Source organism: Coregonus clupeaformis, chromosome 10, assembly GCF_020615455.1.
Source record: "Coregonus clupeaformis isolate EN_2021a chromosome 10, ASM2061545v1, whole genome shotgun sequence".
Taxonomy (NCBI): Eukaryota; Metazoa; Chordata; class Actinopteri; order Salmoniformes; family Salmonidae; genus Coregonus; species Coregonus clupeaformis.
The window spans coordinates 33866182-33891194 of NC_059201.1; the positions used below are offsets into that span (position 1 = coordinate 33866182).

General features: G+C 43.0%; 1 protein-coding gene across 1 annotated transcript in view; it reads right to left on the reverse strand.

The window, feature by feature from the left end:
* LOC121574815 (E3 ubiquitin-protein ligase PDZRN3-B-like) overlaps positions 1 to 23622 on the reverse strand; it is a 130340-nt gene extending 106718 nt beyond the window's left edge. Inside the window, exons 1-3 of the mRNA XM_041887410.2 lie at positions 22790 to 23622; positions 17427 to 17513; positions 14436 to 14543 (exon numbers count right to left, since the gene is read on the reverse strand). Of these exons, the coding sequence (XP_041743344.2) occupies positions 14436 to 14543; positions 17427 to 17513; positions 22790 to 23503 (909 nt within the window). The 5' untranslated portion in view covers positions 23504 to 23622. The remainder of the gene's footprint in view (positions 1 to 14435; positions 14544 to 17426; positions 17514 to 22789) is intronic.
* Positions 23623 to 25013: the final 1391 nt, after the last annotated feature.

Below are 25013 nucleotides of genomic sequence, written 5' to 3' on the forward strand. Positions count from 1 at the left end.
GATGGCATCAGATAGGACAACAAAGAAAACAAGATATCTGGCATCAATCTAGATGACATTGGAGAGACTGTGACCCTGTGCTTAGCTATCCTAGTCAGTCAGGGAGGAGAGGAATAGCCAGATAAAGAGAACGACAGACAGAGAAACGAGACAGAGAGAGAGTGAGACACACACACATACACAAAGGAGCGGTTAGTTGTCAGACTGCCAGCAGCGCTGTCGGTAACTGGAGGCCCACTGCAGATGTGGGGAGGTTTATTTAATATAACCTACCTTGTCCAACAACAGGACACTCCCTAAATCTGTCCCCTCCACATTCCCACTCTATCCTCTGCTCTCCCAGGGTGATACATGACCTTCCCTCTGCCTGAGGTCCATTTAATCTCTGACCCTGGATCTCTAGATCTCTGTCTCTGATCGGAGGTAGACTCCAGCTCTGAGCATTCTGCTGCGAGTGCAGGGCGTGGGGCCTGACTGTGTTAGATACCACTGTCTTTAGACTCAGTGGGAACCCAGACAGGTAGGCTGAAGAGAGCACTCGGACTCCCACAAAAACCCATGTAATCTGGGTCAACTCACCTCAGAAGAACATACTTTATACTTTTTCTTTAACCATTTACACTTGTGGAAATTGGCCTATATGGATAGAGCTAAAGTGAAATGTTTCTTGCAGAAGAAATATGAACAGCATATGCATAACCATAGTAGCAATTGAAAGGGAACAGTTTGGAGAAAACTGAAAAATTATTAGACCAACAGTTCACCTGACACAAGACTGAATCCAAACATTACACTGTTGATTTTATGTGTATTTTACAATTACTGTACTTTTAACCACATTTGTTGATAACCAAACTATAGTGTGGTTGAAAAACAAGTTTTAATGACTCCAACTTAAGTGTAAGTAAACCTCCGACTTCAACTGTATATATATTTGAAACAGCAGATGGTCCATCAAGAAAGACTAATCTGTGACACCCTCAAAGCTTTTCACTAACACTCTCTGACAGTTAGCAGTTGGTTTAACATAACCCCACAACACTGACCATGTAAACACACATACCAGACTAGTGTGTGGTTACATTGACAATGACAGTGGCTTTGCTTCAATTATGTTCTCCAACATCTCATAATGACTAACATATATGTTTCTTGATTAAGCAACGATGCATGACAAGCAGCATCAACAAACACATCAAGGATGTGTAATGCTCTCCTTCACTAGTGCGAGCGAGAGCGAGAGTGAGAGAGAGAGAAAGAGAAAGCAGCTGAATTGTTCTACTCTACATTGACAGTGAACAGACAACATTGATTCCTGCTTCAGGCCTCCTCATCTGCATACAGAAGAGACATGAGCAGAGCAAGGAGGTATTTTGAGGGAGGTGCCTGCAGCCTGGCTTCACTCCCACGCCACGTGTGTGTGTTCCTCCACTGCTTCCTCGATGTGGCAGTTCTGGCAATTTCTCTCAGTCTCTTTTTAAAGAAAGAGGAAGTTTTGCATCAGACAGAAAGGTACAACTTGAAAGCAAAACATCTCTCACAGGAGAGCGAGAGAAAAGCAAATCCAGCATAACACAGACCATGAACCAAGCTGACGAACAATGTATTTCTATTTGGACACATTTGCATCAGAAAGGCACACAGCGGCCACCGGTTCTACTTTGTTGGCAAGTGAAAGGCAGGCTATCTAAAACCCTCGTGAAGAGACGCTGCCGAGGATGGGCGCAGTAGAATTCTAAAGCGGTCCATGTTGTCAGGATTAGCGATTGGAAGAGAGCGTTTTACAATGGAGGCCAGGCTGCCACTGTGAAGCCTTGAATCATCACTGTCTACCACCCTTTGTGCTGCGGTACAGCCTAATAAGATGTACAGCCTAATGAGATGTACAGCCTAATGAGATGTACAGCCTAATGGGATGTACAGCCTAATGGGATGTACAGCCTAATGAGATGTCTCTTTGAGATGTACTGTAAATGCTAGTGCATGTTTTCTGCATGAATTGTACAGTGGTTTATTTCTGTAAAGAAACGTCTGCAAAGTGATGTACAGTATTCCAATTAGCTCAGATATCACCCAACATCTGTCAGACAGAAGAGGGAGAATGACCTGCAATACACTGATGTCAACCCTTTGTGTTCTTCTGCATAAATTACATCTGTAAAGGCCGTTACAAAGCAAAATAAACTATACAGTAACATCCAATGGCAATAACCAGGGAGAGATTAGACTGTATTCAAAGGGAAAAGTGAGTTTGAGTAACCAAGCACTTTAGACAGAGGTCTGACTGCAGTACAGGTAGGTTGACAAATAGCTTTTATGGAGTGTTTGTGACATATCACTCTGCAAGAAGAGTTTCCTGCCATACATTTCAGCATATACAGTATACTTCAACAATATAATGTACCTGATTAAAGCGCTGGTGAAGAATGGAAAATGAATTCAACACTCACAGCTCACAAGAGCTTGGTTATAAAGTTTCCATTTGAAGAGAACACACTAAATCCACTCTCATACTGTATATGATTTATGATAGGAAATGAGACGTCTGTAGAGCTGGACATCTATAGATACAGCCTGTTGAAGGGACTGATGTTGGAACATGAAGTCACCGTTGAAATGAATAAACTTTGTTCAAATTACAGTATGATTTCATGTAATGGACATACACAATATAGTCCAAATTGGTGAAGTGAAATTAAAAAGAACTTGTTTAAAAAAAATCTGAAAAAAAATAAATAACGGAAAAGTGGTGCGTGCATACAGTGGGGAAAATAAGTATTTAGTCAGCTACCAATTGTGCAAGTTCTCCCACTTAAAAAGATGGGAGAGGCCTGTAATTTTCATCATAGGTACACGTCAACTATGACAGACAAAATGAGGAAAAAAAATCCAGAAAATCACATTGTAGGATTTTTTATGAATTTATTTGCAAATTATGGTGGAAAATAAGTATTTGGTCAATAACAAAAGTTTCTCAATACTTTGTTATATACCCTTTGTTGGCAATGACACAGGTCAAACGTTTTCTGTAAGTCTTCACAAGGTTTTCACACACTGTTGCTGGTATTTTGGCCCATTCCTCCATGCAGATCTCCTCTAAAGCAGTGATGTTTTGGGGCTGTCGCTGGGCAACACGGACTTTCAACTCCCTCCAAAGATTTTCTATGGGGTTGAGATCTGGAGACTGGCTAGGCCACTCCAGGACCTTGAAATGCTTCTTACGAAGCCACTCCTTCGTTGCCCGGGCGGTGTGTTTGGGATCATTGTCATGCTGAAAGACCCAGCCACGTTTCATCTTCAATGCCCTTGCTGATGGAAGGAGGTTTTCACTCAAAATCTCACGATACATGGCCCCATTCATTCTTTCCTTTACACAGATCAGTCGTCCTGGTCCCTTTGCAGAAAAACAGCCCCAAAGCATGATGTTTCCACCCCCATGCTTCACAGTAGGTATGGTGTTCTTTGGATGCAACTCAGCATTCTTTGTCCTCCAAACACGACGAGTTGAGTTTTTACCAAAAAAGTTATATTTTGGTTTCATCTGACCATATGACATTCTCCCAATCCTCTTCTGGATCATCCAAATGCACTCTAGCAAACTTCAGACGGGCCTGGACATGTACTGGCTTAAGCAGGGGGACACGTCTTGCACTGCAGGATTTGAGTCCCTGGCGGCGTAGTGTGTTACTGATGGTAGACTTTGTTACTTTGGTCCCAGCTCTCTGCAGGTCATTCACTAGGTCCCCCCGTGTGGTTCTGGGATTTTTGCTCACCGTTCTTGTGATCATTTTGACCCCACGGGGTGAGATCTTGCGTGGAGCCCCAGATCGAGGGAGATTATCAGTGGTCTTGTATGTCTTCCATTTCCTAATAATTGCTCCCACAGTTGATTTCTTCAAACCAAGCTGCTTACCTATTGCAGATTCAGTCTTCCCAGCCTGGTGCAGGTCTACAATTTTGTTTCTGGTGTCCTTTGACAGCTCTTTGGTCTTGGCCATAGTGGAGTTTGGAGTGTGACTGTTTGAGGTTGTGGACAGGTGTCTTTTATACTGATAACAAGTTCAAACAGGTGCCATTAATACAGGTAACGAGTGGAGGACAGAGGAGCCTCTTAAAAAAGAAGTTACAGGTCTGTGAGAGCCAGATATCTTGCTTGTATTTAGGTGACCAAATACTTATTTTCCACCATAATTTGCAAATAAATTCATTAAAAATCCTACAATGTGATTTTTTGGAGAAAAAAAATCTCAATTTGTCTGTCATAGTTGACCTGTACCTATGATGAAAATTACAGACCTCTCTCATCTTTTTAAGTGGGAGAACTTCCACAATTGGTGGCTGACTAAATACTTTTTTCCCCCACTGTATGTATTCACCACCTTTGCTATGAAGCACCTAAATAAGATCTGGTGCAACCAATTACCTTCAGAAGTCACATAATTAGTTAAATAAAGTCCACCTGTGTGCAATCTAAGTGTCACATAATCTGTCACATGATCTCAGTATATATACACCTGTTCTAAAAGGCCCCAGAGTCTGCAACACCACTAAGCAAGGGGCACCACCAAGCAAGCGGCACCATCAACACCAAGGAGCTCTCCAAACAGGTCAGGGACAAAGTTGTGGAGAAGTACAGATCAGGGTTGGGTTATAAAAAAAAGATCAGAAACTTTGAACATCCCACGGAGCACCATTAAATCCATTACTAAAAAACTGAAAGAATATGGCACCACAACAAACCTGCCAAGAGAGGGCCGCCCACCAAAACTCATGGACCAGGCAAGGAGGGCATTAATCAGAGAGGCAACAAATAGACCAAAGATAACCCTGAAGGAGCTGCAAAGCTCCACAGTGGAGATTGGAGTATCTGTCCATAGGACCACTTTAAGCCATATACTCCACAGAGCTGGGCTTTACGGAAGAGTGGCCAGAAAAAAGCCATTACTTAAAGAAAAAAAGAAGCACCACGTTTGGTGTTCACCAAAAGAAATGTGGAAGACTCCCCAAACATATAGAAGAAGGTTGAGTTTTGGCCATCAAGGAAAACGCTATGTCTGGCACAAACCCAACATCTCTCATCACCCCGAGAACATCATCCCCACAATGAAGCATGGTGGTGGCAGTATCATGCTGTGGGGATGTTTTTCATCGTCAGCGACTGGGAAACTGGTCAGAATTGAAGGAATGATGGATGGCGCTAAATACAGGGAAATTCTTGAGGGAAACCTGTTTCAGTCTTCCAGAGATTTGAGACTGGGACGGAGGTTCACCTTCCAGCAGGACAATGACCCTAAGCATACTGCTAAACCAACACTCAAGTGGTTTAAGGGGAAACATTTAAATGTCTCGGAATGGCCTAGTCAATGCCCAGACCTCAATCCAATTGAAAATCTGTGGTATGACTTAAAGATTGCTGTACACCAGCGGAACCCATCCAACTTGAAGGAGCTGGAGCAGTTTTGGCTTGAAGAATGGGCAAAAATCCCAGTGGCTAGGTGTGCCAAGCTTATAGAGACATACCCCAAGAGACTTGCAGCTGTAATTGCTGCAAAAGGTGGCTCTACAAAGTATTGACTTTGGGGGGGTGAATAGTTATGCTTGCTCAGGTTCTGTTTTTTTTTGTCTTATTTCTTGTTTGTTTAACAATAAAACATATTTAGCATCTTCAAAGTAGTAGGCATGTTGTGTAAATCAAATGATACAAACCCCCCAAAAAATCCATTTTAATTCCAGGTTGTAAGGCAACAAAAAAGGAAAAATGCCAAGGGGGTGAATACCTTCGCAAGCCACTGTATTTCAATAGGAACAGCCACACGCACGCATGCACACATGAACACACGCACAAACGCAGTGTCTGAAGCCAACTTTAGAAAAGATGATCCAGGAAATATCCAGGAAGTAAACCAGGAAAGTACCTCTATGTATCAACATAATGCCGGACTGTGTCATAAAAACTCCCACGTATCATATTAGGAAAATACACGTATCTTGTTCCAACTGTTAAACTATTTTACAAATAAAAAGCCTACACCCAAACTGTCCAGCCCAAACCACATGCATGTCAGCATTATGTGTGATTTATCCTAAAGTGTACAGCTGTGGGTTTGCAGCACTAGCAGCCTCTGTCCCATAATTAATTTTACTGCATGGATCATTTCTTACATCGCCAGTCCTCCCTGACCTTTTTTATTTGACATAATACACAGATGAAGTCATAGAAACAACTGTGGTTCAGACTCTGGGCTTTTTTCGTAAGGAATTCAATCCTCGTGGAATGAGCTGGAGGACAGTGGAGCGTGAAGCTGACCCAGCTGGTCCCTGCCGAGCCCAGAGAGAACACTCCGAATGGGCAGTGATTAACGTGCAGCAGTCAGGAAACATTTCAGAAGGGCACCAGGAGGAAACAACGGGCCATTACAGCACAAACAAGGGTCTGTTAATCAGCCTATTAGCGTTTAATTGAGGGTAGTTAATTAGGAAGACAGTGGGCAGTTCACAGGGGGAGGAGGGGTTGGGGTTGGGGGATGACCGGGAGAGCAGCTGGTGCAGGGCAACCTCAGCCTCTGGCAGGAAAATTAGCCTTAATTACACCTGTCTATTTCTGCCCCTAAAACCTTTTAGGGCCCGTCAATTAACAGAGGGAATAGGTTCTATGAATAAAGAGAGACTGTTGTCGGAGCAAAAGCGTTCACATTTACAGTAGGTCAAACAGTGGGTCTCCATGAAAACCATCAACCGCCGGCTCTGCTTTGAGGAAGGGATGCTGTTTAGACGGAGTGGAAAATGCTATATTTTTGTGTGTGCCATTGGCGTACAGTGGCGGTGCAGATGAAGAGAACCAGCCAGCCCCGGAGAGGTGACAGTTCACCTCATACCATCTCAGGGTTGTATATGTAACCACTCCACAGCTTCAAAAACCTCTTTCTCTCGCTTTTCCATATGGAGATGGAAAAACAAAGATGTGCCTTGTGCCTGTTCCAGTCGGTGGTCTTACTGTGTGCCCTGCACAGTACAGCGGCCACTACCAGAAGCTGATTATGGCCTCGGAATGTGACTCCCTGTTCTGGGCTGCATGGGGCTGAGACAGGCCTGCCTGCCGGGCCTGTAGACTACAGCTCTCTGGTAGCGAGAAACAGAGAGAGAGAGAGCGAGAGAGAGGAGCTGGCTGACTGCACGGGGGCCTGAATCCAATAAAGGCCCTGACAAAGGCCTGCTTCTTGTCTCGGGATGCCAAACAACATGTGAGCCCCCTTAGGGAAATAACTGCCATTTCTGTTCCTCATAGCCTCCGGGTCAGAAATAACGCCTGGGAACTTGTGACACATGTCCTGTCCAAGATGCCATGTGCTGTGACAACTTATTAGTGACAGTCGGGATGGACCGCCCACGCCACGCTGTCTGACCTGGCATTCTGTCCCTCTGAGGGGAATGTAAGGAGAGGGTGAGAGTCAATGAGTTCACATTGAATACTGAATCAAAACATTTAAGCTGTAATACAAGTGATGAACATCCCTAAATCCTTTTAACCCAAGTTTGAAAGGTTCACTCATGATTGAAATACAATTTCAGGTAACATACAACAAAAGTTCCTGTCTGTTCCTGTCTGAGGGGATTTAGTTATATTTTGGATAACTATATATTTTTTTACATACAGAAACATGGGGGATCACCATGTTTCACTATAGTAACAGGGCCAGTAACCGAAGGCTCGCTGGTTCGAATCCCCTGAGCTGACTAGGTGAAAAATCAGTCAATGTGCCCTTGAGCAAGGCACTTAACCCTAATTTCCCCAGTACGTCGCTCTGGATAAGTGTCTGCTAAATGACAAATGGAAAATGTAAGTGGGAGGAATGGTAACAACAGGACTTCAGACAGAATTAGGCCTCATCAAGATGCACGCTTTGTTCCTCCCACAACTCACTAAACAATTCTACCAGCCACCAGCCATACGTGCAGGCTGCCATTTAGCACCGGGAAGGTCTGGTTGGTGAGTCACCACTAAAATAACTCTGGGGAGGTATGGGGTGTTAAGTGGTGCACAGTGAGTAACCTTGGGGCAAAGTGGTCACAGGGAGATAAGGAAGGACTGCTCTGGCGTGGCCCACAAAATTCCAGACCTTGAACAAGGATGTCACCTGCCCCCTCCTCACCGGATTAGGTCACAGAATTGTCTAGTCACCGATCCTTCAAACAATCCTGATATGGGGTTTTATGGGGGTACAAAATGGCAGTCAGTAGATAGCCAAAGCAAAATGTTACCTTGACGTCTTGGCAATTGTCAGCCGTAGCAGTTAAAACATATTTCAACAGTCTTGTGATAAACATTTCAAAGTTAATAAAAATAAGGGGATGGGTGAGGGTAAGTCAAAACAGTGTTATTACAGTACTCAGCATATCAGACAACATGTGGTTGTTAGCGGATACATTTCTCAACCACAGTCCTCCCCAGTCCCCATGCACTTCCAAGCAGGTTAGAAAAACAAGTAATTGTAAGTGAATTGATATTATATCATATGTTGTGCTAGGTATGTCTGTGTTGTGTAGAAACAAATTGCATGCTTTTACGTTCTATTCAGGGTGGCTGGTCAACGCACCATGGAACTGTAGAGTCACTCTTGTAACAACAAGGTTACATTATGCCTGAAGGAGAACATCACATGCATTTCTGGGGAAAAACTCAAAGCACATTCCTTAAATGAGTACCATACGACAGCGAACTAAATAAAAATAAAACACAGTTAATTACACCATAGGATGTACATTTACGAAAGATGCGGAAAAGTTGTTGTTTTATTCCTGCTAAACTCTATCCATCACAGCCTTGGCTTGAGCCTTCACTTCAAATGCTACAGAATAAACAAGGCGAGAGAGAGAGAGAGAGAGAGAGAGAGAGAGAGAGAGAGAGAGAGAGAGAGAGAGAGAGAGAGAGAGAGAGAGAGAGAGAGAGAGAGAGAGCAGCTGGGAAGGGTTAAAAAGAGAGAGAGAGAGAGTCACCAAGCAAGTAAAAACAATGACAACATTAAAGTGTGCCACAATTAAAGTTGCACACATATCTGCTGGCAATAACATGGCCTCCCAAGACTACAACTGGCTTCTCCTCAATGTCAGTTTATTTTAAAGTAGTTGTTGTTGTTCGCCCTCCATGACCTGAGAGTGTTTGCAGAGGATTTACAAGGTGACATTTACAACTGTAGCCTCAGCGTCCTCGTTCCCTTCCCCTTCTTGCACTTGGATTCCTACAAAAACAACAACAACATTCCCTGAGAGATCAGGCACAGCCATTTTGGGATTGTGACATTGGTTTATTCCTGCAGACAACGATGATAAAATTCAGCATAACATTTGAGGCATGAGTAAACACCCTGAGACATTTCTTGGAGACAAAAACAGCAAAGCACACATTTCCCATTTATAAGCACTAACAATGTTTCAGTCAGTGTCATACACACACACACACACACACACACACAAAGCAAATGTGTGGTGTGTCAATGTGAAGAACTTAGCAATGGCTGAGAAACTATTGCAAGATTAAATGTACAGCCAGATGGCTAGGCAACTGTAAAATAAAAAATTAAGAGGAAAAGCTCAAGAGTTACACGTGTTTGAATACAATCTACTACAGCATCTCATTTCAAGGCAAATGTGAAATTATTGACTAAACTAAGTCCCCCTGTCGAGATAAGGTACACAACACAGAGCCCTCTTTGCCTATACCCAGCCACATGAGTTTAATTTAAATCAAACCTATTTATTAAATCTTCTCAGGCAAACACATCCACTCCAAACCACATTTTCAGCTTGCGGAGAGAGCGAAAGCAAACACAGATCCAGGTTATGAGAAAATGTGTGTGCTGAACAAGGAGGCATTCATGAGCTGATTCATCCCAGGCTAAAGTATTAGCAGCGCTGCAGAGGAGGGACATCTGCCATCACACTCCCCCACGAAGAGGCTGTTACCGAGGAACAAGCCAGGATCATTTACATTTCAGTCATTTAGCAGACACTCTTATCCAGAGCGACTTACAGAAGCGATTAGGGTTAAGTGCCTTGCTCAAGAGCACATCGACAGATTTTTCACCTAGCCGGCTCAGGGATTCGAACCAGTTACATTTCGGTCACTGGCCAGCGCTCTTAACCGCTAGGCTACCTGCCGCCCCATCCATGTATACTTACTGGAACTAAAACCTTCACAGGGGTAAGATAGAACACCACACCATGTGTTTTAGAATGAAATAATTCACCCTAGTGCTTTTCCCTCCTCAGTTCAACTTATTCTGTCTTAGTTCCACATGTTACTGTGCATTCGGAAAGTATTCAGACCCCTTGACTTTTTCCACATTTTGTTACGTTACAGCCTTATTCTAAGATTTACTAAATAAAACCATTTCCTCATCAACCTACACACAATATCCCATAATGACTAAGCGAAAACAGGTTAAGAAATGTTTGCAAATATATATAAAAAATATATAAAAAAATAACTGAAATACCTTATTTACATAAGTATTCATACCCTTCGCTATGAGACTCGAAATTGAGCTCAGGTGCATCCTGTTTCCATTGATCATCCCTGAGATGTTTCTACAACTTGATTGGAGTCCACCTGTGGTACATTCAATTGATTGGACATGATTTGGAAAGACACACACCTGTCTATATAAGGTCCCACAGTTGACAATGCATGTCAGAGCAAAAACCAAGCCATGAGGTCGAAGGAATTGTCCGTAGAGCTCCGAGAGGATTGTGTCGAGGCACAGATCTGGGGAAGGGTACCAAAAATGTTTTGCAGCATTGAAGGTCCCCAAGAACACAGTGGCTTCCATCATTCTTAAATGGGAGAAGTTTGGAACCATCAAGACTCTTCCTAGAGCTGGCCGCCCGGCCAAACTGAGCAATCGGGGGAGAAGGGCCTTGGTCAGGGAGGTAACCAAGAACCTGATGGTCACTCTGACAGAGCTCCAGAGTTCCTCTGTGGAGATGGGAGAAACTTCCAGAAGGACAACCATCTCTGCAGCACTCCATCAATCAGGCCTTTATGGTAGAGTGGCCAGACGGAAGCCACTCCTCAGTAAAAGGCACATGTCAGCCCGCTTGAAGTTTGCCAAAAGTCACCTAAAGACTATCTCAGACCATGAGAAAGAATATTCTCTGGTCTGATGAAACCAAGATTGAACTATTTGGCCTGAATGCCAAGTGTCACGTCTGGAGGAAACCTGGCACCATCCCTACAGTGAAGCATGGTGGTGGCAGCATCATGCTGTAGGGATGTTTTTCAGCGGCAGGGACTGGGAGACTAGTCAGGATCGAGGGAAAGATGAATAGAGCAAAGTACAGAGAGATCCTTGATGAAAACCTGTTCCAGGGGTGAAGGTTTACCTTCCAACAGGACAACGACCCTAAGCACACAGCCAAGACAACACAGGAGTGGCTTCAGGACAAGTCTGAATTTCCTTGAGTGGCCCAGCCAGAGCTCGGACTTGAACCTGATCATCTCTGGAGAGACCTGAAAATACCTGTGCAGCGACACTCCCCATCCAACCTGACAGAGCTTGAGAGGATCTGCAGAAAAGAATGGGAGAAACTCCCCAAATACAGGTGTGCCAAACTTGTAGCGTCATACCCAAGAAGACTAAAGGCTGTAATCACTGCTAAAGGTGCATCAACAAAGTATTGAGTATAGGGTCTGAATACTTATGTAAATGTGATATCAGTATTTTATTTTTAATACATTTGCAAACATTTCTAAAAACCTGTTTTTGCTTTGTCATTATGGGGTATTGTGTGTAGATTGATAAGGGGAAAAAACAACTCAATCCATTTTAGAATAAGGCTGTAACATAACAAAATGTGGAAAAAGTAAAGGGGTCTGAATGCTTTCCGAATGCACTGTATGGCTCCATATAGGCCAGCTGATCCCCGCAGCAAGGCAATGCACTGGGACTTTTTTTGTGATGAATGAATGTTGATCCACATTATCTGCTTTCACATTATCTACTTCCATATGGTGTTCATAAAAAAAATAGCTTTAATTTCCAAAGGCAATAGAAATGGTAGGGGGGTGTTGTTGGGGGTGATGACTAAGCACTAAAGTTGTTGGATCTCACACATCTCTCTTATGCAGGCCCAACTGTAATGGAGATAGGGACTATGAAATCAGAATGGTAAAAGCATGATGAGTGACACCCTGATGGCTGTCAGGTCAGGCAGGTCAGGCAGTCCTTTATTAAGAATCTGAGCAGAAAAAGTCAACCAAAAACTATCACAATACAACCAGAAAGCTACATACCATGTCTGTGATCCACAGATGATGTGGATTTGGACAAATACAGTCCTGACTTAAACTAGATCTTCAACTTTCACATAGCCTACATACCAATATGCCAGGAACTTAATAAAATGTGCCACATCCACAAACAACTATTCAAAATGAATCATGGTGCATCCATCCTCAAAGTAGAGAAAAGCTGGAGTCATATGAGCAGCACTAAAGAAAGAAAAGCGCTGACAGAAGAGATATGGGAGAGACGAGGCAGTACGGGAAGGGTTCCGGTGGCACAGGTTTAAAAATGCACGCTCCAGCTCTGCACAGGGCCCCACATAGCGAGCGGAGCAGGATGAGCCTACAGGCTGTTGGTTTAGCCACACAGGGTTGGGAGTACAGTACACGGAACTACCGGTGGGTTCTTGGTATTCATTTTCCCCCTCAGTTCATCACTCTGTCCCACTGAGACCTCCATCACCCCAGGTAGGAAACTAAACTAAACTCAATTACACAGCTCTCCACAACCAAGGAACAATCAGTATTGTGCCTTATAAAATATGATAGGGTACTTTTTTTCTGCTTAGCTGTAACAAAGAGGATTGCTGAGATTGAGAAACTTAAACCACCTCTGATATCAGATTCCCTATCAAATTAAAAGCACCTGGGTATACAGCAACCATGCACCATCAGTGTACATGAGTGTTTTTAATTGGTTTGGTTTTATTTCTCATCTTGAGAGAGGGTCACTGAACAGGGTCCCTAGCTCTGTCCTGAGGTTCTACATGTCCGTGTTCTCCTAATGCTCTCCCCACTCCTCTCTGTGACCTCCCCCACTAGGTCAAAGACAATAAATACAGAGACAAAAACACCAATGTTGGTCCAATATCATCCTTAAGCTAAATCTGCTTTCTTTTAATTGATAAAAGATGAATGGCTATTAACTGAGCATAGCAGGATCCTATAGAGGCTTTCTCAGATGACCCAGTACACTGATTCCACCTGGTAACACCATCACACACCCCTTCTCCCAGTAAGTCACACTGACATCCACACAGCACGTGAACTAATCTCTCCTTACAGAACAGGCGACAAGGCCACTTGGAGGCCCCATCGGTCTTCAGTCACTAGGTGCCAAGTGAACTGCTGTTGGTTTTGGTGGCTTAATCGGTCTACTGTAAAGGGAGCTTATGATACAGTGGGATTTCAGCCACTTGTTGTGGGCTAGGGTTTTGTACAGTATCTGTCTCTCTGGTGCTAACGTTACAACTTATGCATGTCAATACCAAGGATCAAGATAAGGTTAGAGGGATGCATAGTAACTTAAAATCTGAGCATGTAACTGAAATTTCCGCGCAAATCTCCCATCTATCAAGCATCAACAGTTACTTAATGCGAAAGTGTGATGCTTGCTCAGAACTCAAGGATTTAGCTTAGAGTAAGTGGAACTACAGGACAGATAAACTACTATTATCAATCTTTTAAAAAAAAACATTTCAATGGATAAACACAAACATCTAGTTATTGCTCTGAGAATATGTAGCTGATGTTTGACAATGACAGCTCTAGGGAAACATTTGTCATCTTGCGGCTTACAGTAATGCACAGTTGCACTTAACGTCTGAGTTCCATGCTTCCTTAGTGACAACCTCTGGTTCACACTAGAACTATAAAAGCAACCTTTGTGGTGTTGGTTTGCTGTGCACCCTTAAAATTGACCTGTGGGAGCACATGGCCTTTACACAGTGAGATTTTGTATGAAGGCGAGAGGATGCTGCTCCACAGCAGGTCTGTCAGAAGGAATTCGTCAGCTAGTCAGTAAACGAGTGCCTCTTTTGAGCAGCTATAGCAAACATGGAGAGACAGCCTGGGCTCAGGTTGGTCTAATTCTATTTACAGTGCGGTCTCACTAAAAGTCTTAAAATGCTTAAGTCATGATTACCATCAGAGACATTTGCTCCATGTAACTTCTGAAAATATAGTCAAAGTTGTTTCGCAATGTTTATGTGTTACTGTCGTCCCTGTATCTTTCACCATCAGACTCTCTGTAGCTTTATTTCTTAGCACGGAAAAAATTGACACATGCTAAGTGGTGTGCTAAATGTCCCAGAAGCCACCTCATATCCTGGTTCTTGGCTTTAACATGGAACAGTACAGAAGGTCAGTCACATACCTCCATTATTCTGTCGTGGATCTGAAGGCCTCCCTCCTTGTCTGTTGGTCCCTTCTCAATGATCTTGGATACAAAAATTCCTTCATTCGAAGTGCTAACATGGTCGTCCTGTGGGGGGAATGGCATGTTAATGACCCATTTCCTGATAATCTCAGATAACACATTGATCAAATTGGTTAAGAAATATTTGTAACCATTGAAGATGATTACATAAAAAATGTAAATTACAATACATGGTCATTTACTTAATTATTCAGCAAAAATAATATCCTTAAAATATTAAACAAGTCTCTTGCTAAAACTGCCTAACCTACTTTCAAAAGCCCTGAGGATATTATGCAGACAATTTAAAATGGTTTTCCCATTACCCATTCCCACCAATCAGGGTCAGAGACACCCTGCGGTCTTTACATGTGAACACAACTGCAGTCATCAACACAGCCTTGTTAACCCAGCGATTAACCGCAGGGCTCAACAGCCCGCAGTGACTGGCAAGTGGTTGCAGGTGCACATTACACAGGACTTAATGTTGGGCTCCACAGAGCCCCAGTGCCAAAATGGCCTGCCAGTTGACATGTTTCCTATGGCTGGATAATGCGACTGCGACCCAGACCCTTAGAGGTGATAAATGTTGAATGGATGTGTTGGATGGATATGAGTTACTCTGCGTCCATCAGTGAGGCTGTGACTCCTGGAGTTGTAAGAGCTTCGATTGGCTTAACAAAGCACTCCCAACATCCCTCTCAGCTCTCTCATAAAACCACATCAAACCAACTCCGTGACTCTGCCAAGTCGTGCGACACTGTGCTAAATTTATATGGAATACTTAAAGAAACCTCAGAAGTCAAGCTGTGAATGCTGCAATTCATTATTTCAGGTCTGCTTCCTCTTTTTTCCGAGTTCATCACAGCAAAGTGTTAACTGTGAAACCAACACATATTCCCCCAAAATGTCCCGGATTGCCAAGGGAATGTTGCAGCAGGAGTGTGATAGGCCTGATGCTTTGCCATGCATCCCCCTGCCCTGGGGCCACAGTGCGGACAAACTCCAGGACTTAGATGCTACATTGTCTACAAAGGCCAGCCTTTAATCATAGTCAGCCTGGTGCCCAACCCAACTCTGCCTCTGAATCGCATCAACCCTAGTCAAGGGTGACAATGCCATGAATCAATAGTTTCTTGTGGAGGATTTGGTGACCTCTTTATGAAGTCATTCTAGCCTTAAAAACACTTCGAGCAACAGTTGAGCATATGGGATCCCCTTTTGTAGCACAGGTGGCTGGTGGCACCTTAATTGGAGAGGACGGGCTCATAGTAATGGCTGGAATGGAGTAAATGGAATGGCTGAAATGGTTTATATGTGTTTTAATACCATTCCATTTACACCATTCCAGATATTATTACAAGCTGTCCTCCCCTCACCTGCCTCCTGTGTTTTGTAGACCCACGGATCAATTCCCCAGATGTAAAAAATAACAACTGAGCTCTTCTCATTTGCTAGCAAAGTGCATATTTCAATGTACATAGTGAGCGATAACGTAAAACATTTTCTCTTCGCTGTCAAAACTCTTTGGGTTGATGCATGGTTCTGTCAAGGGAACCGGAAAGGTTACAAATCTACAAGACCATGGAATCAAGAAAAATAAAATGCTTTGGGTGTTTGGAAGGCCCTAAAAAAGACCCTAAAAATTATCAAAGACTCCAGCCACCCTAGTCATAGTCTGTTCTCTCTGCTACCGCATGGCAAGCGGTACCGGAGTGCCAAGTCTAGGTCCAAAAGGCTTCTTAACAGCTTCTACCCCCAAGCAATAAGACTCCTGAACAGCTAATCATGGCTACCCAGACTATTTGCATTGCCACCCCACCCCACCCCACACCATCCCCCTCTTTTACGCTGCTGCTACTCTGTTTATTATTTATGCATAGTCACTTTAACTCTACCCACATGTACATATTACCTCAATTACCTCGACTAACCAGTGCCCCTGCACATTGACTCTGTACCGGTACCACCTGTATATAGCCTCCCTAGTGTTATCTTATTTTACTGCTGCTCTTTAATTATTTGCTATTTTTTATTTATCTATTTTTTACTTAACACTTGTTTTTTATTTTCTTAAAAACGGTATTGTTGGTTAAGGGCTTGTAAGTAAGCATTTCACTGTAATGTCTACACCTGTTGTATTCGGCACATGTGGCAAATAAGATTTGATTTGATTTGAGTGGAACACTTTGGCACACATTCTTCCCAGTGAAAAAGATACTGCAAACACCATTTCACTGTGACCAGCTTATTCTGTACAGAGATTGAGATGCTCCATATGTAGGAGACCCAGTTCTAACTGAGCTCTGAGCCCAAATTAAAAAAGTATCTGAGTAGGAGTGCCAATCTTGGATCAGGTCCCCCCTTTCCATATAATTGTATTCATTATTATCTAGAAAGGCAAAACTGATCCTATATCAGTCCTCCTACTCTAAGAATCTTTGTGAATACGTGCCCTGATCCCAGTTCAGCATTGATATTCCCTTCCCTCTCCTCACAGGAGCCTATGGCATCATTAATGATTGTCTGCGAAGACAGTGAGACAGCAAACACCAAGGCTATAACAGGTTATCAGCTCAGGGCAGAGGACCAATTTCACACCTCGTCTGTGTTTACCATGTCATCATAGTCGCCTCAATTAAAGAGGACAATAGTGTGGGCACAGTCATAATCCTTCATTTAATCCTCATTTAAAGTATTTATAGTTTTTATCTGGAGAAAAAAAATCTGCTAAACCCAACCATTATACAAACACAATGTGATCCATCCACATAGGCTCAAGGGAGTTCCTTGCACTGCGTGTGCAAGCTATGTTGGTTTAGGGGTAAAACACAAAACTATAGTTCATTGTAGTTCAAGTATGTGCCTCCATTCCTGATTTCCCATATGACACTTTGCTGACCATCAATGAGATAAAACAGTAACCCAGAGATGCCACTTGTAACCTACCGCACATGGTCGTCCTCCCACGATGTTGAAGCCCAGAGAACCTCCCTTCCGATGAAGGATGGCTGTGACGTTTTTGGTCTCCCCGCCCTGTGGACAGACAGACAGAGGACAGGAAGTCATTAACAACCCAAATATCACTGAATAACATCAATTATTGAACAAATCATAAAGAATAACAAAATAAACTCCTTGAAGACAGACATGCAGACAGGCAGACAATTGGCAGGTGTTTATTTTCACTTAAAACAACACAAAAATAACTTGGAACAACGCAATAGAAAGTACTGAACAAATCTATGAAATTGACCTAGAAGTCAATGGAGTATTTGAGGTACGATAGAAATAGCCTGAGGTAAAATGGGCAGAACCCCAAGCTACTCCATACATAGTAAATGGATATGTAAAGGTATCGGTGTAACCAACATGGCTGGTAGCAGGGGGGAAAGATCTATCTGTTCTCACATCTTAGTACATTACTGGTGTGGACCTATATCATGATTCTCTGTGGCTTAGGCTAGCTCTCTGGGAAAGAGAGCGGCAGGTAGCTTAGTGGTTAAGAGCATTGTGCCAGTAACTGAAAGGTCGCTGGTTCTAATCCCCGAGCTGACTAGGTGAAAAATCTGTCGATGTGCCCTTGAGCAAGGCACTTAACCCTAATTGCTCCTGTAAGTCTCTCTGGATAAGAGCGTCTGCTAAATGACTAAAATGTAAATGTAAGTGACTGGTTCAAGTAAGGGTTGAGGCTTTTTCCTTCTCTCTTTCCTTCTCTTGCTCCAAAAGCCATTTGCTATGTGTATTAATACACCAGTAGACCTCTCTGTCAATGGAGTGATGACAAGTGGAACGCTGGGAAACCAGTGCAGTCAGCTCTCTTAATCCACTTTTTTAAGGGGACAGTCAGGGGGTGGGACTGGGGCTGGGACCATCATGTCAGCGGTCATCCCAGTATGGAGTATGCCATAGCATACAGGAACTAAATATAAAAGCAGATATTAACGGTACGTACAGTGTCATGACTGAGTCTGGCTACCATATAGGCTACAGGATAAGGTTCAGAGTACTAGCCTATACTGTATGTCTGCCATGGAAGAATGTTCACCAAGTTGTGTAGGCGCATGTGTAAAGCGTTCTATATTTAAAGACAATTATTGGCTATTTCCTGAAAGGATAATGGCATATCTAAGAATATGAAAAATAAGGAAAAAGTTTTTGACTCATAACTGAAAGTAGAAGGGTAGGCAAGTTAGTCTTATGCATTCAGCATTGTCCATACCTTTTATATGTTGTAAGGAAAGCCTAGATCTGTAGGAACTGAGAAATCAAGACAATGTGTACGGAGGACTGAAGACTTCTAAAACCAGTTGGGTAAGCATGTCATGCCAAACAGACACTTATCCCACAGACAGACGCCAATCATCGCAGACAGTGTTGATCTTGCTTCGCATTCACCTAACCTATGTAGCCTTATTTATGACAGGACCACGGAGAAAGACCACATTCCCTTATGCAGCCCAGTCATTCTTAGCCAGTTTCCTTATTCTGTTCAATTCTGTACATCAGAAGCCAGGTGTATAGCAGTACTGGAAAGCTGGCCTATGCCATGTTTTCCTGTACATTTTTCAACGTGGCTAAGATTCCATGCTCCAAACCCAGCAGTCAAAAGAGGTTACCTGTCACCATTGATATTTCTCCTGTTATGCAGTGGATTGGGGAGCAAATATGTCAGCCTGAATCTGAAGTAAGTCATACATTTCAGACGATCTGATAACACGTGACCTGAACTAGCCCAAGTAAAAACACAGACGCTGGTTCGCTGAGATTTGCAATGCAGCGGCAGTCAAGTCGCCCGCCTCCAACAGTTAATTCCACTTGTTTCTTTCCGTTTGATACTGCCACAGATACTGCCACATGTGCACTGACATTACTCGCCAAGCAATCCTGTTCATACTGCTTGACTGAATCTGAAGAAAAAATCTGAAGAGAAAAAGCCTTTAAACTAACCACATCATCCATATAATGATTTTTTTCTTGCTTCCTCTTTTTCTTTCATGGATAATTTGAGAAATGATTCCTTCTGAGATGTTTTCCAGGGATTAGAGCTTCAAGGAGGAGAACAACTTTGTTCATCCACTTTAACTGAGTTTGTACAGTGCAGCCATTTCAGAGGATTGAATAGACAGTACTAAATAAGAAACCTGAATCTGTAAAGTGTTTTGAAAGTGTGTTGAAAGTGTAATCTTAATCTCTTCCTCTTTCTGCTACCAGGCTGAAAAAACATGTTAGTCGTCAAATCTGATAGTGTATCTAGTAATACTGTGGTAATGAGGTGCAGCACACATTTTAAAAGAGTGTAAAAGCAAGGGGAGAAAACACAATAACACTAGGTAAAGGTCTAAACAAGTCCCACTAACTATCAAGTGTAGACGTAACATAGTAAAAATATATCCGGAACACTACAATTAGTATGATATGTTACGTTTCATATGGTATGTATTAATTTGTGGATGTCCATCATCCATTTTGTATGAAATGTTACGAATTAAAATTCGTATGATATGTTACGAATTGCAATTTGTTGTTGCTAACGTTAGATAGGTGGTTAGCACTACCGTTAGCTAGGTGGCTTGCATTAGCTGGGTTAGGGGCAGGGGCGGTGTGTTCATTAGGGCGATATGGGCGACGCACTGCCAAACGGGAAAAGGAAGGGATTTTTTTTCTAATCAATTATATCATGGCAACAGTAGTTATCAGTGTTCTAATCTAGACGTCTGATCTGCCACTAAATGTCCAATCAGGCTAAAGTCGTGCTTCAAATGGCCCCGCCCCTTTTGGGGCGATTTCAGTCAGGTTGAAAATCGCCCCAGAAGTCTCTCATAGACTCTCATGTAAAATCTTTTTTTTTCAAATATCAGAGCTTTCAATACAATCTCTATGGGTTCCGGGAGGGCTTGCACTTACGCGCTTTCGTCATACGTAACATAACCATGAACGTAACTAAGAAAAGAGCGGGTAGCAGCGTCAATCAATTCACGTACTACTGTCAAGATGGCTAGCGTTCAGTGCAACTCGATTGTCTCTTTGAAATAAGTTCCTTTTTGTCGTGAACAAATCAAGATAAATTGGCAACGAAACAATTAGGACCTCCCAGACCAAATTTAATAATTCAACAGGTTTCTACTAAAGGGGGAAAGTCCTACACCCGAGGATTTTCCAAAAATTGGTACGAACGAAAAACCTGGCTAGCAGGCTGCGATGTAGCTAATGCAGTCTTCTGCTACCCCTGCTTACTCTTTCACCCTGAAGGCGGCACGGCAGACAGCACCGCTTGGACAGCGACTGGTGTAACGGACATGCACCATCTTTCAGAAAAGATTAAGAAACATGAGCTGTCAAAGACCCACATGGATAGCTGTTTGAGATTGTCTGCTTTGGGGAGAGTGAACATTGCCACTCAACTGGATGAGGGATACAGGCTAGCTGTCCGCCGCCACAACGATGAGGTTAGCAAGAACCGCCACATCCTCAGCCGGCTAATCCAGTGTGTGAAGTTTTGCGGAGTGTTTGAGTTAGCTTTGCGAGGCAAAGATGAAACTGAGGGCTCCACCAACCCTGGTATTTTTCTTGGACTTGTCAACTTTGTGGCACAATTAGATGAGGTGTTTTATGGAAATGCATATTGTTTATGCAGTGTTGAGGAATGTGAAAGAACACCCTTGATTATTTTTACTGTGATAACTTATTTTGCTTTTGTAAGCCAACACTTTTGAGATCAGTCAATAAATGCTTCTGGTATTGACTTATATGCTGCCGCTGTCTTCATGTTATTGCTGGACATATCTTTTTTTAAATGTGTGTAGGTCACCTAAATCATCAGAAAAATTGCCCCCCCTGAGAATTTTTTCAGGAGCCGCCACTGGTTATGGGTTAAGGTTAGGGTTAAGGTTAGGAGTTAGGTTAAAGGGTTAAAGTTAGAGGAAGGGTTAGCTAACATGTTAAGTAGTTGCAAAGTTGCTAATTAGCTAAAATGCTAAAGTTGTCCATGATGAGATTTGAACATGCAACCTTTGGGTTGCAAGATGTTCGCGTTATACGCCCACCCACCCTACTAAGTAACCAAAAATCTTATGTAACTATACCAAACGTAACATATCATACTAATTTGAGTGTCCCGGAATTATATTTACTATGTTACGTCCAATCTATGAGACCAGGCTGGTGTGTCTGTTCCCTTACGTTCAGAATGCTTGTAGCCTTGTACTGTACCTTACCTTGCCTGTTCTTCCACTATGGGTTGATATGGACTTATACAAGATCATAAACATTTCAACCTCTCCCTGGCTGACCAGAAGGGAGGCCTCTATCATTTTATGTCCACTGTGTTGAGTCCAAGTCTTGGCTATAGAACATGGCAAAAACTATGCAATATGCACTGAGTGTACAAAACATTAAGGACACCTCTTTCCATGACACAGACTGACCAGGTGAATCGAGGTGAAAGCTATAATCCCTTATTAATGTCACTTGTTAAATCCACTTCAATCAGTGTAGATGAAGGGGAAGAGGCAGGTTATTAAATAAGTATTTTTAAGCCTTAAGACAATTGAGACATTGCAACTCAATATAGGAAGGTGTTCTTAATGTTTTGTACACTCAGTGTATATTTCAGATATAAATGAATGAATATGTTTAATGATTTCTAGGAAGAAAATACAATACTAGTCATACTAATACAACATTATTAAATAACATATTAGTATTACTACAACATCACTTTTATTATGTAATTACAAGAGAATACTATATTGCAACGTCTGCAGACAGACAGTCTCAATTAACCATGAAGAGGTTGGTGATCCATGTGGAGGTAATTGTGACCGGGGTCTCGGTGTCTACAGTAAACACCAGTAAATATTTCCCCCTCCCCCAGATTTGCCAGCTGGCTGCAAATGCAGCTGACAGACATGTAGGCGTATGTATGGCAAGCTGAGGAAAATAAACAAACTTCTGACCATTACTTGGCACCTACAAGTAGCCTAATTCGTCGTTAGAAATCAGATTAAACGCCAATAAATAGTAGACTAGGCCTAATGCAACCGTGTTTTACCACAGGAGATTCAAAGTCTATCTGGTCAAGGACTTAACCTGGCAGACATCGGAACACTAAAGTGTTCAATTGGTTAATACAAACACCTCATAAGTAACGGAAAATGAAACAACGTAGCGCTCGAAGACCAGATGTGAAAAGAATGACAGTACCCGCGCTCTATAGATAAAAAGTAACACAGAACGATGGACAATCACAAACAAAGTAACTATTTGGAATAGCCACAAGTCCCGTAGTGTGCTTTTTGAAACGTTCTTACCTTGCACGGGGGAGCAAGGGTCTTGGTCAGCGAATCGATCCTTGCACTGTATTCAGTGAATTTTTTCTGATACTTCAGTGCTGTCATTTGTAGTTCATTGTGCACAGCGGAGAGTTGAGCAAGAAGTGATTTCTCTCTTTTACTTGATTTCAAAGATTGCTTCTTGAACTCTTTGTCCAAGCTGACCACCTTCCCGTGCAATGCACTATTATGTGCTTTCATGGCTTTCAAACAGCAATGGGTGTCTAGTTTTTGCTCTTTGTGGGTGAGCATCAAGCCACATCCACTGTGGCATATCCCGACCGGTCTGTAATCACACGATTCGCGCATATGGGCATCCATGTCCTTCAGATCGAGCACCTCGTTGCATCCTTTATTCCTGCATTTGGCCGGTGAGTAATCGCACATCTCGGCGTGCTCTGCTAGATGTTGCAGCTTTACCACTTTTTCACAGCCTCTGGCATGGTTGTCACACTTTATGTCCAGCTTCAGAATCAGGTTTTTCAGGGGGAGAACGTGGTTCAGCTCTTTCGTGGAGATCCTTTGACATTTGACGGGGCAGCTGCTTTGCTGGACAACCCAAGGCAGCACACAGTTTGCGCAGAAGACGTGACCACACGGAGTAGTGAGCGGGTCTTCTAGAACTTTATTACACAAGTTGCATTTAAAATCTGGGTCCACAGCCCCTTTAAACCGATCCAACTCAAATCCCATGTTTTTAAATAAATCCAAAATTCCGCCGGGATTCCCACAGATCGAAATAGGAGTAATGGGTGTTTTAATTTGTCATTGGAGGAATTGCCTACAGACTGACTTCAAGCTTTCCTGACTGTCTAAACTAATTGACCGAGACTTCTTCGGAAAAAAAGAGTGGAGGAATTCTCTACCGTAACTGCCATAAGAGCCGCGCACCCGACTGAAACGCAATCATCAATTGGCCTAATTTACGAATCGAAAACATCTTTATGCTTTTTATATTGTAACTCAATCGAGGAAACGTTTAATGCAATTATTACATTGTAGTTACAAAGAAAAATAGGCTGCAAGTAGGGGTGTCATGCACCCAAAATATCTGAGGGGACACAAAGTATGTGAGGATGGCTTGGGGGTGGTCCATAGGTGGGTTATTCCCCCAGTCTGTAAATTGGAGAATTGTGTTTTTTTTTTTAAACACCTGAAACATTTTTTTCCTGCAATTTAGAGCCATAATCATTATGCTTAATTCTATGCTTCTCTGTGGAGGGATGGTGCTCTGAGTGTGACTTCTCATTGTGTCAAACCATGTTAGTGTCTGTGCGATATTGTTACACAAAGCTATGGCTATATGTCTTACCTAGCTAGTTGTGACTGACACTTCAGGGTATGAGCTATGTATACACTGAGTGTACAAAACATTAGGAACATGTGCTCTTACAGGGCGGCAGGTAGCCTAGTGGTTAACATTTACATTTACATTTTAGTCATTTAGCAGACGCTCTTATCCAGAGCGACTTACAGGAGCAATTAGGGTTAAGTGCCTTGCTCAAGGGCACATTTACGTCATTTAGCAGACGCTCTTATCCAGAGCGACTCACCAATTGGTGCGTTCACCCTATAGCCAGTGGGATAATCACTTTACAAATTATTATTTTTTTTTTTATTTTTTTTTCTTTATTTTTTTTTTTTTTTTTGGGGGGTAGAAGGATTACTTTATCCTATCCCAGGTATTCCTTAAAGAGGTGGGGTTTCAAATGTCTCCGGAAGGTGGTGAGTGACTCCGCTGTCCTGGCGTCGTGAGGGAGCTTGTTCCACCATTGGGGTGCCAGAGCAGCGAACAGTTTTGACTGGGCTGAGCGGGAACTATGCTTCCGCAGAGGAAGGGAGCCAGCAGGCCAGAGGTGGATGAACGCAATGCCCTCGTTTGGGTGTAGGGACTGATCAGAGCCCGAAGGTACAGAGGTGCCGTTCCCCTCACTGCTCCATAGGCAAGCACCATGGTCTTGTAGCGGATGCGAGCTTCAACTGGAAGCCAGTGGAGTGTGCGGAGGAGGGGGGTGACGTGAGAGAACTTGGGAAGGTTGAACACCAGACGGGCTGCGGCATTCTGGATGAGTTGTAGGGGTTTAATGGCACAGGCAGGGAGGCCAGCCAACAGCGAGTTGCAGTAGTCCAGACGGGAGATGACAAGTGCCTGGATTAGGACCTGAGCCGCTTCCTGTGTAAGGCAGGGTCGTACTCTCCGAAT